A 19,991-nucleotide genomic window follows, 5' to 3' on the forward strand; every position below is an offset into this window, starting at 1 on the left:
CCAAACCTGAAGCTCCAGTATTTTGGTCATCTGATGTGAACAGACAACTCACTAGAAAAGTCCCTGATGCTGGGAAAGATCAAGGGCAGAAGGAGAAGAGGGCGTCAGAGGATGAGATGGCTGGATGGCATCACAGATGCAATGAACATGAACTTGGGCAAACTCCAAGAGATGGTAAGGGACAGGGAGGCCTGGCGTGCTGCAGTCCACAGGCTTTCAAAGAGTCAGATACGACTGGGAGAGTCAACAACAACAACAACAATGAAGAAAGTGAAAGCTCAAAGTGACACTAGAATTCTGTCTCAGACTGTCATCAATTACAGATTACACTTTGTCACTAAAAACAAAAGACTCTAAAATAGCTTTCATATGTACAGAGGTCAAACACTAAGCAGAATTTATTTCCCATTAATGTCCTTTTCTATTTACCTATTTCCATCACCTGTGTTTCATTTCCTAACACAAAAACTAAAAAGGCAAACAGATATGGAATCCAGATGCTACCTTAACACATCCTTGTAGAGCAGGTGATCAAACTTTGTTATTGTAAAGCCACTGTCAACAGCTCCACTGTGGGACCCATAGACTAGATCAAACTTTAGCCGGTCAGATCCATCCATTCTATAGTGTATCCTCTGAATTTACAAGTAAGTTTATCTTCTGTAAGAGTAGCTATTAACTTGACTGATAAATAAGATTAAGATTATTCAAATCTTTTAGAATGTTCTAAAAGCAAACTGCAAAAGTCCAAAACAATATTCTTTGGTTTACCACCCGTTGATTGTATGTGATTCCACAGTCATATATACCTTATTCTTCTCTGGCATAACCTTGAGCTATCATAGTTAATAAATACTCCTTATAGCATGATAGATGGGCATGATCTGGTAATGTTGTTTATGAATTATCCACTCTAGATTGGAAAAAAATTCATTTTACATGTAGAGTATAACAAAAGGGGTAAAAGAACTTTAGAGGCTTAAATGTGGGTAGTTTGAGTAGCCCAGATAGGGCTTCATGGATGTGCCTGCAATTTGACAATATTATTACAACTTCAAAATGTAAGCTCTTTTCTCATAATATGAAGCACAATCATCACTCAACCAGGCCAAGGTTGAGTTGATTTTATAGAATGCTTGTTAGACATGGTTTATGACCTCAGGAAGTGAGTAAAAGACACAAATACTGTATTACCTACCAGTGATGCAGTGTAAAATTCAATGGACTATAAGTTGGGAGCCCCTGATATAAGAACAGGGCTTCTTATATGGGCTGTGTGTCCTTTGATAGGTCTCTCTGTCTCAGGGCCCTCACCATTTCAGCTATAAAATGAAGACAAGTTACTCTTTAACATTTTTGTTTGATCCAAAAGTTGTGATTCTAAATAAACAAACATCAGGAATCTAAATATTCACTAGTAAAGAGTACATAATAAACTACTTCCAGTCATGACAGACCAATTTGTAGCTAAAGAGCCCACTTGTCAAGAACAACTAGGAAAAAATGGATTTTAAAAAACATTTAAAGGCATGAAAAAAAATAACTGAAATTACAAATGTAATATGTAGGCTTAACAGCAAGTCAGAGCTAAAGAGAAAATATTTGTGATCATGAATAGAGCATAGTAAAAAATATCTAGGCTGAAACACACAGAGATAAAAATTTCCCAAAGATAGAAAATGCAGTATAAAGAATTAGAGACAAATGGAACATTATGAAAAGGTATAAGTTATATACAACTCAACTCCTAGCAGGAAGACAGAAAAAAAATGGAGTGGAAGAAATATTTGAAGGGATGATAGCTGAGACTATTCCAACACTGATGAAAGCATCAAGCCACAAATTTAAGCAGCCCTAGAAACTTCATATAGGATAAATACAAAGCAAATCACATCTAGGCAATGTAATAGTAAAAGTGCTAACAGTCAAAGACAAAAGGAAAAAGCAAGAAGAGGGAGGAAAAAAGACATCTTCAAAGGATCAACAGTAACACTGAGATAGACTTTTCAATAGAAAGAATGGAAGTAAACAAGATGAACAGTGCATATATTCACATAATAGAATACTATGTAGAAATGAGAATATATATTACTGCTATAGGTATCAACAATAATGAATCTAAAAAATACCATATTCAGCAATAGAAGCTAAGCACAAAGAATATATTTTGTGAATCCATTTTATAAAGTTCAAAAACAAGAAAAACTAACCTACACTATTATGTGACTTAACCTACACTATTAAGTCAGGATAGTGGTTATCCTTTGGAGGTGGTTAATACTAGAAGGAGATGAGACTGGGTTGTTGATAACATTCTAGTTTCTTATTTGGGTAGAGGTTAGATAAGTTTACTCTGTGAAAATTCATTTTAAAAATGATTTGTGAACTTTTCTGTGTGCATGCTATATTTCAATAAAAGTTTATTAAGTAACACATGAATGGATAACAGCAGTCTTTAAACTGTAAGTTCATTTCACAATGATTTCATATACAACTTTCTTCCCTTTTACTTTTTTGCATGTGTGCTCAGTTCAGTTCAGTCGCTCAGTCATGTCCGACTCTTTGCGACCCCATGAATCGCAGCACGCCAGGCCTCCCTGTCCATCACCAACTCCCGGAGTTCACTCAGACTCACGTCCATCGAGTCAGTGATGCCATCCAGCCATCTCATCCTCGGTCGTCCCCTTCTCCTCCTGCCCCCAATCCCTCCCAGCATCAGAGTCTTTTCCAATGAGTCAACTCCTTGCATGAGGTGGCCAAAGTACTGGAGTTTCAGCTTTAGCATCAGTCCTTCCAAAGAAATCCCAGGGCTGATCTCTTTCAGAATGGACTGGTTGGATCTCCTTGCAGTCCAAGGGACTCTCAAGAGTCTTCTCCAACACCACAGCTCAAAAGCATCAATTCTTCGGCGCTCAGCCTTCTTCACAGTCCAACTCTCACATCCATACATGACCACAGGAAAAACCATAGCCTTGACTAGACGGACCTTAGTTGGCAAAGTAATGTCTCTGCTTTTCAATATACTATCTAGGTTGGTCATAACTTTTCTTCCAAGGAGTAAGCGTCTTTTAATTTCATGGCTGCAGTCACCATCTGCAGTGATTTTGGAGCCCAAAAAGAGAAAGTCTGACACTGTCTCCCCATCTATTTCCCATGAAGTGATGGGACCGGATGCCATGATCTTCGTTTTCTGAATGTTGAGCTTTAAGCCAACTTCTTCACTCTCTACTTTCACTGTCATCAAGAGGTTTTTGAGTTCCTTTTCACTTTCTGCCATAAGGGTGGTGTCATCTGCATATCTGAGGTTATTGACATTTCTCCCAGCAATCTTGATTCCAGCTTGTGCTTCTTCCAGTCCAGCGTTTCTCATGATGTACTCTGCATAGAAGTTAAATAAGCAGGGTGACAATATACAGCCTTGACGCACTCCTTTTCCTATTTGGAACCAGTCTGTTGTTCCATGTCCAGTTCTAACTGCTGCTTCCTGACCTACATACAGATATCTCAAGAGGCAGGTCAGGTGGTCTGGGATTCCCATCTCTTTCAGAATTTTCCACAGTGTATTGTGATCCACACAGTCAAAGGCTTTGGCATAGTCAATCAAGCATAAATAGATGTTTTTCTGGAACTCTCTCTCTTTTTCCATGATCCAGCAGATGTTGGCAATTTGATCTCTGGTTCCTCTGCCTTTTCTAAAACCAGCTTGAACATCAGGAAGTTCACGGTTCATGTATTGCTGAAGCCAGGCTTGGAGAATTTTGAGCATTACTTTACTAGCGTGTGAGATGAGTGCACGTGTGCTCAGTCGTGTCCAACTCTTGGCAACTCCATGGACGGCAGCCCGCCAGACTCCTCTGTCCATGGAATTTTCCAGGCAAGAATACTGCAGTGGGTTGCTATTTCTTCCTCCAGGGTCCTCCTTTTTACTCACTGCTTAATATATCTTCAAATTACCCCATTTGTGGGGTTCAAAGACTCTCAAGAATGACACAGTCTTAAAAATAGAAGCTTCAGTTTATAGAGTCCCTTGGACTGCAAGGAGATCCAACCAGTCCATTCTAAAGGAGATCAATCCTGGGTGTTCATTGGAAGGACTGATGCTGAAGCTGAAACTCCAATACTCTGGCCACCTGATGCGAAGAGCTGACTCATTTGAAAAGACCCTGATGCTGGGAAACATTGAGGGCAGGAGGAGAAGGGGACAACAGAGGATGAGATGGTTGGATGGCATCACCAACTCAATGGACATGGGTTTGGGTAGACTCCAGGAGTTGGAGGCCTGGCGTGTTGTGGTTCATTGGGTCGCAAAGAGTCGGACATGACTGAGTGACTGAACTGAACTGATAGCTTATGAAGTAACTAAGGTATTCATGGCCAGGCTGGGAATTTGATCATAAAAAAAATATCTGCTTCGATAAGGAACCAATTTTAAACATAAGCAAAACAAAAAGTATTTAAAGAGGGAAAGAATTGTTTATTAAGAGTAATGAGAGAGAGAGAATGGAGTGCCGAAGAGGCTAGTAAGGAGCATTAGGAAATGAGTAACTTGATAAGATGGTTCTGAAGGAAGAAACAGACGGGGCTGGACTCCGTCTTAGGCCAGGCTGCGAACATTAGGCTACACGCATGGTCACCCTCCCAATGGACTCTGAACTTTGTGCCCGGTGTCTATAGAAATGGCATACCAATGGAAAACCAGACCCCCAATAAAAGAGCCTCAGGACTTGGACTTGGACTCTCCATTGCCTAAAAGAATATGCTAATTATCTCCGTAACAGAACAAAGTCATAAATTCCATTATGTTTATCAGGATACGACTACAGTCCTATTGATAAATGTCCACTGTTTATCTAGTCTTGTGACACACGAATCATGGGTTAACTTTGATCGTATCTCTTTTTTATCTTGTCCAGACTAGTTTCAAGGAATCTGGGGAGGTGGGGTTGAGCAAGTACACTTTGGGTATATAAGGTTTTCACAAAAACTGGTCTGGTTCCTTGGCTAAGAGGAGACTCTGCCTTGGGCCCACCAGTGTAATAAACTGCGCTCCACTCTCTGCATTGTCCTTCTGAGTGAGTTTGTTTCCCGGAACATGTGGCTACAACAGTTCAAGAAAATATAGTATCTTAAACTTCACAGTAAGGGATCCATTTGTGATACATGTGAACACTTATCAATCACTAGGAGAACAAGAACTGTAAGACAGGGTAGACTATTTAGGATACATTATGTATTTGTATAAGAAATTCTACATTTCTAGACAAACTTACAGAGAATCCATCAATCTGGTGTAAAAGCTTTGGCAAAGGCCTTCCCCACCTCATGTTACATTTCACTTGGAACAAAGAGAGGGCCCTTAAAATATTAATAAATTCCCACCACCACCGTAAGTTTGCCTAAAGCAATAAAATCAGTACATGGTTTGTGATACAGACTATTAATAAAGCAATCTTACTGATTTGGCAGGTCTTTTTTCCTAATCATTTTCTTACAAGACCTCAAATGCAGTAAAAGTGGCTTTATAACTGAACAATGTTAGAAACCAGAAACCCAATACAGGCTTTACAGGTACTGAATATTCTTCCATTCCAATAATTTAGTAAAGGAAACACTTATCAGACTCTGCTAAGCTTTGGGAAAGAGTCACTGCTAGAAATATTCATACTTGACCTTATAATTGTTCTTATATGAAAATGCCCTTTTCTTCTTCTCCTTTATGAAAGAAAGCACTCCAGCTGCTTTTTAGAGACAATAAAGGTATGTCCCAGGTGGCCTAGTGGTTAAAGAACCCGCCAATGCAGGAGACATAAGAGATGCAGGTTCAGTCCCTGGGTCAGAAAGATCCCCTGGAGGAGGAAATGGCAACTCACTCCGGTATTCCTGCCTGGAGAATCCCACAGACAGAGGGGCCTAGCAGGCTACAGTCACCAGGAGTCAGACGCGACTGAAGCGACTGAGTACAGCATGCACAGAGGTATTCTGCACTAGAGCAAAAGGCAACAGGTTTCTAATCTATTGGGGGTGAACAGGAAACTTAAAAATAATTGTTTTTTTCAAATTAGGCTGTCTACCACTCTACTCTCTTATAATACTGAGATGGTGAAAACATTAAATAGATGGGGTATAAGGTGGGAGCCAGAAAATTTGGTCTGGAAAGGCTGGCCATGTGCTTCAGAGCCTCTAGCTGAAGCAGCACTGGACTGCAGCAAAGCAAAGAAGCTGATACTCAGAAAGTAACAGGTTTCAGAGGATGGTTTCATTGATGGCTAAGAAATCAACAAAATACAGAGTGCTTTTATTACAGGAACACTTCAAATGTATCAGCACGCAAATCTTGGTTAGCCTAAGCCACTGGGATCAAGCTATAAAGTATCAAAGGAAAAATAAGTAATTCACTGATTTGGATTCAGGAAAGAGAGGGATCTTAACTGGTAATAAGATTTCATTGGATAAATAGGCAAAGCGAGGATACCATCAAGTATACACAGTAACCAGAACTTCTCTAACAGCTTTTGTGGCTAGAGGAGGAGGATGAAGATGATGAGGACGGTGGTGGCAACTCCTGCAGCTTACCAACTGACCACATGCTGTATGCTAAAAACTGTGATAAACATTTTATTGTGTATTATCCCTATTTTAGGCTTTGGGATACTGAAGCTTAAAGAAATGTAAGTAATGTACTCAACGTCACATAACCAGGTAAATGTCAGAGTGAGAACCCAATTGAACAGACATTTGATCTTAATCACACTCTGCTCATAATTTTGATCAGCATAGTCAATTCCTTCTGTGCTGAACACCTTTGGAGAATTTGGGAATGCTTATTGTCTTAAGGAGTTATTCATCCTGTAACCATTATTGCCCACGGTTTGTCTAGTGAAAGTGAAGTCGCTCCGTCGTGTCCGACTCATTGCGATTCCGTGGACTGTAGCTCGCCAGGCTCCTCCGCCCATGGGATTACCCAGGCAAGAGTACTGGAGTGGGTTGCCATTTCCTTCTCCAGGTTTGTCTAGTAAAACCTCCTAAAAGATATAGTTATAGTAAAAATTGAGGCTTAACTAATTACCACAAATTCTAAATAGAATCAGTTGAATTAAATGATTAATTAGTGAAGTGCCTTAGGAGACCAAAATGGTAAAAAAAAAAAAAAAAAAAAAAAGATTCTTAGGACTCTCAACCTCTTATCCTTCAGGAAAGGCCCAAAGACATGCTGTAATACACCTCCAGAAACCAGCAGACACCTGGCTAGTGAGTCTGCAGGAGAATGTAGATTAAGGAATAAAAGCAGCAAGTAATTCAATGGTGATTTCTTTGGGACGTGATTTCTCTGTAGAAAAGGAGAACTTTGAGATTCATATGTGTTTTATGATAATTAGAGAAAAGTGCTTTTATTCAGGGGGAATAAAAGATTCTGATTACTGCTTTGAGAACTGATGTTTTTTTCTCCCAATAGTGAACTAAAGTTGAAAATAAGAAAGGATTCCTAATTTGGATCATCTGTACCAGTGGAGGGGAAGGGTATTGTATTACAATCTATTTTCATCAGCTTTTAATTGTTCTAACCCACAATAACATAAAATTAAACAAGTCTCAGTGATGTCCTTACAAAATTAAAATGGACTGCAGGAAATTACGGTTTTTGTTGTTGTTTTTGTTTTGGAAATTACCTTTTTAAAAACTGGACACACAGGATAAAAATTCATTTCAGCCAGGATTAATGATTTGTACCAAAATTCTATTCCAGTGTGTTCTAGCAGAACACACTCCATGTTGTATTCCAAGGCTGTGATTCTAACACTTAATTGTCTGTGGGGCCTAAAGAAAAATCATTCATACTCTTCAAGTGTCCATTTTCTCATCTAAAAAAGAGAAATAGGATCAGTAACTTGCTTCACTTCCTGAAGTTTCCATGGTCCCTAGAATAGATAAATCCAAAGGTAAAAATCAAGTAAGTACAAGTTAATCTGGCAGCTATCCTGTCAGGACAGTTCACCATCATCCTGGAAAGACAGCGTCTCAGCGCCACACACTGTCCGAGTACCTTCAGGAACCACAGCACTCACACTCCTCTCAGCCCTCACGTGGCACTGCAGTCTCCTCTATGTCAGAGTCTACCTGTCTCTGAGTCCTTTGACTCTTTATGCTTGCATCTCTCAGCTCTCATGGGAAATATATGCAGTATATGCATAACCAAGCAAAAGGCTTTTGGTATAGCCCAGGGAGCCTGTCTCTCTGCGAACTTACTCAACTTTATCAAGCAATACAAAAATCCATTCTGGAAACCTAAAAACATGCTCTGGGGTTTTGTGACAAGAAAATACTATATAAGGCAATAAGAAATGTATTTGGAAATAGTAAACATTAATCACATATATATATAATAATTAGTTATCGTTGATAATCATGATTTCAAATAACTAGGACTCAGTTAACATTCTACAAATTGTATCATTATAGAGAAGATACTTGACAAATTTAGGATCTTTAGAAGTAAACTGCCACACAATGACCAAAAAAAAAACCCTATTCCTAAATATAACAGCTTTAAGCAATTTACCGTTGATCTTAGGCCAAGTCACTTCATTTCTATAGGCTTCCTATTCCTTAAGATAAAAGAAAGGACTAGATCTGGTGATTTTTAGTAAATGATATAAAGTACTTTTTTCATGGGGCCTATATCTTAGTCCCTGCCCTATTCTATCTCCTTTTGCGACAGAGGAAGAGGTGGCTCCCCATAGACAGTGCTGCAAGAAGAGGCCACTGGCCATGCAGTCAAGGTGAGCACGCCCAGCCTCACTGATGCAGAGATGATACCACCACTCCCTCCTTCCACTCAGACCAAAGATCCTTCTACTTTATTCAGTTCTCCTTAATCTAAAATAACCATATGTGGCTAATGGCTACTGCCTTGGGCAATATGACTCTAAAAGTCATCTGATCTGATCTTTCTGTTTACAGACGGTGAACCAGCAACCAAGAGTTTCCAGAAGAGGTCTGTCCATGATACATAGCTGCTGGTGGCAAAACCAGGACTCAAACTGAGATCTCCCAATTCTAGTCTGAAACTCCTGCTACCCTGAAGAGAAAGAGAATGCAAAATGTTATAGCTGGAAGAGGACAACCAAAAATATAATGGATGAGTGATGATAAATCAAACTTGAAAAAATTATAGCCAGAAAAAATGGAAAAGCTGAGGGCACAAAGATTTGCAAACACATCATACGTTACATATACATACACACATATTCACTGGCTGTGCCCATTTCTTTTGATGTAATAACTATTTTGCCAGGAGGAGAAAAAGAGCTTTTAATAACTCATTACAGGCCCAAAAGGTCTGACTTAGCCAATTTACACAAAGAGCACAATCAAGAAATTGATGTCTTATCTCCATTCTCCACCAAACGTCTACTTTCCAAGTCCTACAGTCTTCAGTGATTTGCTGAGTTACAGCTTAACACTCTTATTTGTTTCTCAAAAGCCTGTAAGATACACACATCACTGGCAAGGTTGCCAAGCATTCGCCTCCTGAACTTAATATTCCCTCTGAGGATATGGCTCTCTGCTAAAATGGAATGCTTTTCACCTTTTAACCCACTCTCCTGTACTACTGAAAGTAAAATTATTACCTCTCTGCATTCCTTCTTTGTCTGTCTCTCTCAAACACATGCCACCCCCCACCCCACAAACCTTTGCATGGATCTCACACTAGGGCTACTAATATACTAATATACACAGTGTAGAAAATGTCTGCAAAAAGGTCCAAGAAAAACAGCATTGTTTTCAGAGAAAGTGCTGTTCAGGATGATGTCATAAAAAATCATCTAATTAATTTCCTGTAGTTACATCCTGAAAGAAATCCAGAAGGCTCAATCTTCTCACAAAGTCAAGTGGCCTCTTTGGGGAGATACTAACTGTTCCTGTGAACCCACAGGTGTCATAAGCTGATAAGGATTACAATTTACCTTTAATCTTCAAAATCACAAACAGTGAAATTTCATTCTAAAAGATCTTTAATGTGGGAGGCATTATGAAAATATAAAAAGTATCCTCATTAAATGTATATTTTAGATTTTAGTTACTGACAGCAAAGAAAAAAAATGAGTAAAGGTATCAATATTAGGTATCAATATTCCTAAACCCAGTAATCTCCTGGGCTTCATAAAGTTCCCTCTCCAGATCTGAGTGAACAAAGACCAGCATTTACAAGAGCCAAGGAGAGAACACACTGTACCCACTGCACAGCCTCAGTGCTCTTCCTTCAGGCGACAAGCATTCACCAGTACAGGGCTGGAACACTGCAGGAGCTCTGCCAGATTTGCACTCCTTGAGGGCAGGAGTAATAGCAGATTCAGCTCTACACCCAAAGGTATTACAGCACTGGGCACCCAGTAATCACCTGGTAAGCATGCTTTGAATGAATTAATTAATAAATGAGATAATCAATATAAGTAAGTTATCCTTTCCCCCCAGAAGCTGCCAGTTAATAAGGTCAGAAGACCGTATTACAAACAAATAATCAATAAACACCATAACTGAGGTATCACTAAGGGCTATCGTCTGCCAAACAATTTGAAAAAAATCTAAAAATTAATGTGACATGCTAACGGGTTTAAAATATCCCCTGCAGTGATCATTGGGGAAACTCTTTTAACTTAAAGTATGTATTAATACCTGTTGACCCAGCAATCCCACTTGTCACACACTACTCTCGTCCTAAATGTATATAAAAAGACTTGCAAAAGGTCTTTTCTCCTGCAGCCATGTTTGTAAAAGGAAAAACAAACCTCCCTGAACATTCCACCAGCAGATGAATGGCATATTCATAATACATATACTACAAAGAAGTTCAAAAGAACACAGTTGATCTGTATGTTCTAACATGAAAAGAGGTTCAAGACTATTAAGTGAAAAAATCATTTCGAAAACAGTATCATATTCCCATCCAGAAAAATGAAGCCGTAATAGAAAATAGCTAGAGCCATGGTGTATAATACAAACATAATAATTTAAACTTTCTAGCAACCACAGAAAAAGATAAAAGAAAAGAAAATTAACTTTAATAACATTTTATTTAACTCAATGTATCTAAAATATTATCACTATATTGCCATCAATATGCAAACTTAGTAATGAAATACTCAACATTCTTTTTTCATTCTAAGTCTTCAAAGTCCAGTGCGTATTTTGCATTTATGGCACATCTCAGTTGAAAGCACACACATTTTAAATGCTCAACAGCCACATGTATCAGTGGCTACCAAAGCAGATGGCATAGGTCTAAATGATACACTTCAAACTGGTAACAGTGATCACTTCTGGAATGGATTGTGTTTTAATCTTTTACATCAATAACTAACTCATATATTACTTATGTAATGGTAAAAACACAATAGCAAAAAACCAAGCAGTATGGGAAAATGGGTGGCTGAACAAACATACCTATTCCAAGGGTTAATGAACATCCAGCTAGAAAAGGGGGGGACCAGGGAAAAATAAAATGTAACAATATCATTTATAATAACACACCCAGGTGTGTGCATGCATACATGTACACACACACACACAACCTAAAGATAAAACTAAAGAAAGATATACAATAGTTCTATATTGAAAACTATAAAACATTGCTGGAAGAGATTTTATAAGACCTAATAAATGAAGAAACATACCATGTCCATGGACTATGAAATTCAAATATATTTATAGATTCAATGCTATCCCAATCAAAATTTCAGCAGGATGTTTGAGTGAAGGGAGGGGGGACTATAAGCTGATTCTAAGACATATATATGTTTTATATATTTATGTGCTGTATGCTCAGTCATGCAGTCATGCTGGACTCTTTGAGGCCCCATGGACTATAGCCCACCAGGCTCCTCTGTCCATGACATTTTCCAGGAAAAAATACTGGAGTGGGTTGCCATTTCCTCCTCCAGGGGATCTTCCTGACCCAGGGATTGAACCTGCATCTCCTGTGTCTCCTATGCTTGCAGGCAGATTCTTTACCCTTGAGCCACCCGACATATATATGAATGTAAAGAACCTGGAGTGGCCAAAATAATTTTGAGGAACAAAGCTATAAGAATTTCTAGAGTTAATAACAAGCTATAGTAATTAAGTAATATGCTACTGTCATAAAGATAGACTAACAGATCAATAGCACACAGCACCTTGTCTCTGACGAAAGTGGCACACAGCGCAATCCTGTGAATACACGGTGCTGGGTCAACTGGGTATTCATATTGGGGGAACTGAAGTTTGATACCTGCACCAACCCAAACACAAAAGTAAACTCCAGGTGGCAGCAGAGCAAAATGTAAAGGTAAGACAATAAAGCCTCACGACCTTGGGATACACAAACATTTTCTTAAACAGGACACAAAAGGCACTAGCCATTAAAAAAAAAAAAGGATTGGTAAACTGGCTTTCACCAATATTTGTATAATATTGGATAGATAAGAACAGAAAATGAGAAAGAGCTTTAGTGAGCAGAGACAATTCAAACAAACCTGGATGACAGAAAACATTGCTGAGGTGTCAAGGAAAAGATCTATGCAGAGGGACCATAATAAGAAAAGACACAGAGGCTAAAGTATAAGGCACTTTTAACAAAGTGTGGCAAATGGACTTATATGAACAGATTACAAGGTGTCTGACACAAAGAGCAGTTGAAGAAAAGTTATAGAAGAAGATTATGGAGGAATTTGGACTTTATCTTAAAGGCAACAAAAAAGTTGTCAAAGGCTTTTTAAGCAGGAAAATTACATGATCTGAAATGAATTTTAGAAGGGTAACTCAAAGAGCTCTGTCAATGATGGTTCAGAAAAAGAAGAAACTAGTATCATGGCAGAGCTAAAACAGATTTCACAAATTAGAGTACTTAGATAGTCTGGTGCGACAAGAGGTGTGCAGAGCTCCCAACAGTACTTTTTCTAAGAGTGTCCAGTTTACCTGACTATCTGGGGGAAAACAATTTTACACTACAATAAAAACTGATCTTATACAGGATATGCAACATTCATATGAATTATTTAAATGATAATGACAATGATAATGCCCATAATAATGCTTTTTTTGAATCCTTACTATGGCTCAGTAAGGAAATGGCAACCCACTCCAGTATACTTGCATGGAAAATTTCATGGAGAGAGGAGCCTGACAGGCTACAGTCTATGGGATCACAAAGAGTTGGACACAACTGAGTGACTAACACAACAATCCCTTATATTGCTGATGATAAAACTTGGTACAACTACTTTGGAAAACTGGTAAAAATCATAATAAATCTGAACATATGCATGACCAAACATTTAACAGATGTTAAGTGCTAATGTTTGCCTAAAGATATATGTTTATAGTAACTTTTCCATAACAGCCAAAAATGGGAAACAACTCACATGTCCATCACACTTAGAAGACTTATGTAAGTTTTAGGGACATACCAATAAGTGGCCAAGCCAACATTCAATCCCAAGTCTGTCTAATAACTAACTTCACACTCTTGGCCACTACACCATACTTGAAAAAAGTTAAATTCTTATGGCAGTAGCTTCAGGCTACAATCACAGATTCAGGTAGTAGACACCCTCTCTTCTTTGCTTGGAGGAGAGCACCTGTTAAAAAGTATAGAAAGTTCTGAGAGGAGGCTACTGCAACAGTCCAGACAAGATGATATGGCAGAAGGAAGGCACCAGAAAAGAGATTTTTTTTTTTTATTTTACTTTACAATACTGTATTGGTTTTGCCATATATCAACATGAACCCGCCACGGGTGTACACGTGTTCTTTTGTAGAAAGAAGAGAACCCAGTAACAAATCAAACATGTGAGTGAGGTGGCTTGAGCAAGAGGACAAATGGTGACAGCAGAAGTCAGCACTGATCGAGGGCTAAGTCAGGCATATTAAACTGAAGATGGGTGTCCAGGATGTATTTGGATAAAGAAATATGAAGCCCAGGAGAGAAATCAGACTGATAAAAAATAAAACAAAAACTTCCAAGTCATCAGCATATGTGTATATCAGATTTCCTGAATAAAGAATAACATTTCTAAAACAATGTAACTCATGCACTCTTCTGACAATTAATATTAGCTCACAGGAAGGTCTCTGTGGCTACCTGAAATTTATTTTGCAACTGTTAACACAGATAGAAGGCTAGTTAGAATGAAAGTGCCTGCTCTCTCCTATGGAATATCTGAGAATAGTTGTACAAAAGAAAAACATACTGCTCTTTAAGGTAAGTGGACAGTGGTTTCAGGCTGCTTCTTGTTACTTGGTAAAACCTTAAAATGTATTATAGCAAAGATGTAAGAGGCAGAAAGATGCAGCTTGGTTTTCTCACCAGTCATAGTATTTAAGTGGTTAATCTCTGCTTCAAAAGGCAGCTTCCCGTACTTTATTTCAATATCAAAACAATGCAAAAGGAAACCCAGGATATAATTCAAGGTCACAGACACAATGTAAGAGGAGGATAATCATTAAAAAGTACATCCTCCAAACTTTTTATACTCAAAGGGTATGATTGCTTTGGGGGTAAGAGTTCTCAAAGTTCTAACCAGTGCAATAATTAAAAGAAAAGAAAAAGTAGGGGTATAACATAAGGATAGAAATGCACAAAACTATCATTATTTGCAAAAAGTCTGCATTACAAGAAAATCTAAGGAAATCAACAAAAAAACCATGAGCTATGATGAGAGAATTTTTGCATGGTCAGTTATAAAATCTGCAAAGTAAACAGCTTTTCTATATGCCATTAGTAACTAATTTTTAGGAAAGACACAATGAAAACATATCCCATTTCCAATAGTATATATTAAATATCTACACTCCCCAAAAATGTAGATCAGTCAGCGGTATAAAAGAGTAAATGAAAGAACAGACCAGGCTCTTAAATAGAAGATCAACCATTAAAACTACATCAATTTATCCATAACTAACATGTAAATTTAATAGTTTCAGTAAATACCACAACAGGAGAGTCTCCAAAATTTGACAAAATGATTTTAAAATTCATTTGGGGGGAGATAGAGAGACAAGAATATCCTAGACATTAAGAATAATAATGATGATATGGGATTTGTAGTATATGAAAAATATAGAGCCACAGTAAATAAAACTAGAACACAAATTGCCCAATAGCTCAGCAGAATGATACAGCAATGTCGAAAATCACATCAATATAAAGTAACCAATATTGCAATAGAAAATAGTTTGAAAATTAAAAATCTTTATAAAAGAAAAATTTTTAAATAGTCAACCCAATAGCAAGCAGAGAAATATAAATCAAAAAATAACATACCACTTTTAAATACAAAGCTGACCTTTTAGTTTTAACAATAATGCCTACTGTCAGCTTTTATCCACTGTTTGTAGAACTGAAATAGATACAGCCCTTCTGAGAGCAATTTAGCAATACGTATCAGAAGTCTTAATGTTCTAAGTAAGCCCATTGAAGCAAAGGAAATAACGAAGATATGTTCAAAGATTGATCTACAAACATGTTTTTCTGGATTTTACAACCAAACAATCTGAAACAAACTAAACACATAACAGCGCGTGTGTGCCGTCACTTGAGTCACGTCTGACTCTGTGCAATCTGATGGACTGTACTGGAGCCCACCAGGCTCCTCTGTCCATGGGAGCATACGGGAGGGGGGTGCCATGCCCTCCAGGGAATCTTCCCGACCCAGGGCTTGAACCCGTGTCTTTTACGTCTGCATTGGCAGGTGGGTTCTTTACCACTAGTACCACCTGGGAAGCCTGTATAACACTAGGGAGATAGATTAAATACATGATGATAAAAGACCTTCATTTAATAAAATGAAGACCATTTAATAAAATGAAGAAATGTTTAAAATTAAGAGGAAAATGTTTTCATGTATAATATTTATGTAATTAGATACAACTAATATATATCACTTTTTTTAAAAACCAAGAATCTGTGACTATATACATGATATATATATAATAGAATGGTTGAAAATATCTGTTTTAGACCTCATATGCCAATTTCTACATCTCTCTCCGAGGCCAGCTTGAGTTCTGCCTGTTTCACAGAGCTTCCTCAAGTCTATATCACTTTCTGCCTCCTTGGGAAGGACAGAATCTTGGTAGTGAATTAGGATGCTTTCCTTTTTTAATACCTATCACAACCCTCTGCCCCTAATTAAGTCTTTCTAATCTATCCAATAATTGGGCTAATATATACATCTCAAAGGTTAGGAAAACAGGGTATAAACCCAGCTCTTGACATACTTACAGCTATCTGTCCCTACACTAAATGGCCCTATCTAGATACCTATACTGTTTTAGTTCTTAAACCTGCCTTAACTTCTTAATGCTATCAGTTTATTTGTCTCTAGAAAGCTGAGCCCTGTTTTTCATCCTTTTAACATCAAGAAATCAGATCATCTGGCTTATAAGGATTGCTTGTAAACTAAGAGTAAATAGGCAAAGAGAAAAGTGTGTAGGCAACTCTCTTGAGAATAAAACTGCCAAAATGTCATGGCCCTTGGTAGCTTTCCAAGGCTTTTATCTGATACTCATGGATGAGAAAGACTTTGCAGAAGTCCAGCATTCCCAAGGGGAGATTCCAGCATGCCACTGAAGTAAAGGCTTCTTTTCTTTACCATTCCTTGCTAATACCTGACTGTGTTCTAGAGAAATGAAGATCCTGGGTCATTTAAATAATATAATTCATCTCCATAATGTCCTACAGTGAAATTCTAAGATACAAATGTAACTAAACTTATTTCCCACCATATAGATTAATTCATAAATTTACTGTTGCCTCAGCTATTAACCTTCTCTTTCTCACTTATAATATTATATTACTATTACCATTTATGGAATTCCAGGTACCATGTTAGGTACTTTACATACATTATTTATAATCCTATCACAACTGTGTACAGAATGAATGGAATCAGCATTTTCTGAATAAGAAATAAGAGGCAAAGAGAAGTTAAACAATAATTTCCCCAAAATCCCCGAGCCAGGATGAACTGGAGCAGGCATTCAAATCTGGGTCTGTCTCCTGCCAAACCCCACCCTCTTTCCACTCTGCAGGGACCATCATGAGCATCTACTACACAACAAGTCTCTAAGAATTTTACATTTCATTTATCTAGAGAAGACTAAGGTGATATTTCTCTGTCATTATAATTCAGCTCTCTTGATGAGACTGAATATGTCTCTATCACCAGAGTAAAAATCCACCAAAGAAATGGCGTGAAGGATTCACAGCAATAATACTCCATCTCTGACAAAGCCTAATGTGTGCTTCCTTAATTTAATGGACATACCATACTGATACAGCTTTTGGCTAGTTTTACACATATCCACAGCACATGTGAAGAGCGTAAGAACACTGCATCTGACAAGCTATTAGATCCTGAGGTCAGAAGCCAAGTCTCATTTATCTTTATATCCCCAAGCCCTGTATGTGGCAGGTGTCCAACACCTCTTTGTTGATGAAAGCTAGAAGCAATGATTATCAACTTCTGAAAGTAATATATTAAGATGATTAAAACATTTTGAGCATCAAAAAAGAAAAATATCCCATGTTTCAAACAAACTGGTTTTGGTCTGCATGTAAACTTCCTACCTCTCGATCCTTGAGTTTCATGGCAAGCACCAACTGATGCCTGTGGTTAGTGAGAGCCTCCCGGTAATTTCCTTTGGAGAAGAATGCAGAGCCCAGGTTCCCATGAGCTCGGCATTCTCCTGTCTGGTCACCTGAATTGGGTTTAAAAAAAAAGAGAGAATATTCTCTAAGTTACAGCATTATTTATAATATATAAAGGCCATCTTAACTTGAGAGCCACAGGTTTACTAGTTAAAATTTCATCTGTCTTTTTTTTCTTCCTCTAAAAGACTCCATGTGGGAAGTTATGATCCTAGAAGTTAAACCTCTCGACAATCGTTATTGATGTTATAACATATAACTGCAGTCAGGGACACAAGTTTCCTGGAAATGAGAGGTCACCGCTTTGGTTCTGAACAACCATCATCTTGTTGGTTGACTCCAAGCCTATTATATGTTGCTTCTTTATAAGTATGCCAATGGAAGACTCACCACATCTCTTCTCTTACTGCAATCTTCCAAGTCCTTAAATAATCAACGTGATGATTATCATAAACAACCTTTTTTTTTTTTTTAAATGAGGAAATGGCAGCAGAGAGAGGTTGGGCAACTTGCCAAAAGTCACACAAGCCAGTAAGTAGCAGAGTCAAGATTCTAAACTCAGCAGTCTGGTTCCTCAGTCCACACTCCAAACCACTGCTCTGCACTGTCTACTCCAACAAAATGATGGCGCATTCTTGTAGGCAAAAATGTAAATTTAAGTGAAAGATCCCACAAACACTACCATTTGAGATATTAAATCAGTGAGCCCATATCTCTGAGAAGGCAATGTGTATGTTCATCCATATCTTTTGTCCTTTTGGAACCTTGATACCTTGTTAAATGAAAAGTCCTAAAGACTTGAGTACTCTCAAACACGGAATGTTCTAGAGGTAGAATCACTTTTCACTGCACATGCTTTCATTGCACATTTCAATCCCATTCACATCAGGTTAATCCATTTTCTCCATTTCCTTTCTGCACTCAAGTAAAGGAGAAAAACATACTCTACCTAAGGTCTTGGCTACATCCAAGTCCTGCTGCATGTATCCAGTGCTCTTCTCTGTGTTCCCGAGAGACCAGTAAGCACTGCTCAGTGCGGAGAAAACGGAGCCTCTCAGCTTGAGGCTGCAGGTGCCAATCTTCAGAGCGGCTTCTAAGACGACCACAGAGGCCCCGTGATGGCCGGCTGTCAGGAGCTCCTGCCCAACCACAGAGACAACCACAAAGGGGCTCTTGTCCAGTTTCATTTTCTGAAGCTGCTGATAAGTGGGCTCGAGGGAGTCTGAAGAAAAACAAAAGAAAACAGAGAATGTAGGAGAATACACAAAACAACCCTTTCTAATACGCTCTAGAAACAATGGTTTCTCAAACTTTCTATGGTCCATTTCAGGTACAAACCCTTGAAGCTTTTCATCCAGCTACAGCCTCACTGTCCACTCATTCACATGACTGGACAACACCGTCAGTCCAGCAATTTCCTTACTTCAATCTCACAGGCGTACGCCACACTCTTCCTCTCTTCTGGTCTTTCTTTGATTAGGACCCATCACTTTCCCTGAATAGTTCTCTCTTCTCTGACCTTCTGACCTCTCAAAGTACCACAGGTACATCACTCAAGTCCCACCGCTACCATATCCAAGCAGACCTCAGAGATGCTGTGGGTCTGCCTCCAGACCATTGCAACAGAGCGAATGTCACAATAAAGCAAATCGCATGCAATGTTTGGCTTCCACGCATATCAAAGTTATGTCTACACTATACTGTAGTCTATTAGGTGAGCAATGGCATTGTGTCTAAAAAATCCCATTAATTAAAAATACTTTACTGCTAAAAAACGCTAACCATCATTTGAGCCTTCAGTGATGCAACAGCAACATCAAAATTAACAGATCACAGACCACCAGAACAAATACAACAATAATGGAAAAGTTTGAAATATTGCAAGAATTGTCAAAGTGTGACACAGAGACATGAAGTGAGCAAATGCTGTTAGAAAAATGGCACCAATAGACTCACTCAATGCAGGGTTGACGCTGACCTTCCATTTGTTAAAAAAAAAAGAAACGATATCTGTGAAGCACAATAAAGTGAAATGCACTAATATGAGGTATGCCTGTATTATCCCCAGGTCCTCCAGCCCACATTAATTTTTGTATCTAAACTTCTGATTTATTTTTATAGTTAGTATTGCAGTTTGGCCCTTAATCTTTTTAGAGATGTTTCACGTGTGTTAATTTTTAAAATATTTTCCAAGCTAAATCTGAAGACCACTATAGGACTGTTTAATACTTTATTATAAACCATTTCTATATGGGTGAAAGCTCCTAACACATCTGGCATTCAATGAATGAAATGTTTGTTA

General features: G+C 38.2%; 1 protein-coding gene across 3 annotated transcripts in view; it reads right to left on the reverse strand.

Moving 5' to 3' along the window:
* The window catches only part of TTC28 (tetratricopeptide repeat domain 28), a 568,766-nt gene that overhangs the window by 252,053 nt on the left and 296,722 nt on the right, over positions 1-19,991 (reverse strand). For all 3 annotated transcript variants that reach the window (XM_027956682.2, XM_015101419.3, XM_027956683.2), the window contains 2 exons: positions 18,639-18,911; positions 17,609-17,739 (listed from right to left, as the gene is read on the reverse strand). In XM_027956682.2, the coding sequence (XP_027812483.2) occupies positions 17,609-17,739; positions 18,639-18,911 (404 nt within the window). The remainder of the gene's footprint in view (positions 1-17,608; positions 17,740-18,638; positions 18,912-19,991) is intronic.

Source organism: Ovis aries, chromosome 17 (genome assembly GCF_016772045.2).
Source record: "Ovis aries strain OAR_USU_Benz2616 breed Rambouillet chromosome 17, ARS-UI_Ramb_v3.0, whole genome shotgun sequence".
Taxonomy (NCBI): Eukaryota; Metazoa; Chordata; class Mammalia; order Artiodactyla; family Bovidae; genus Ovis; species Ovis aries.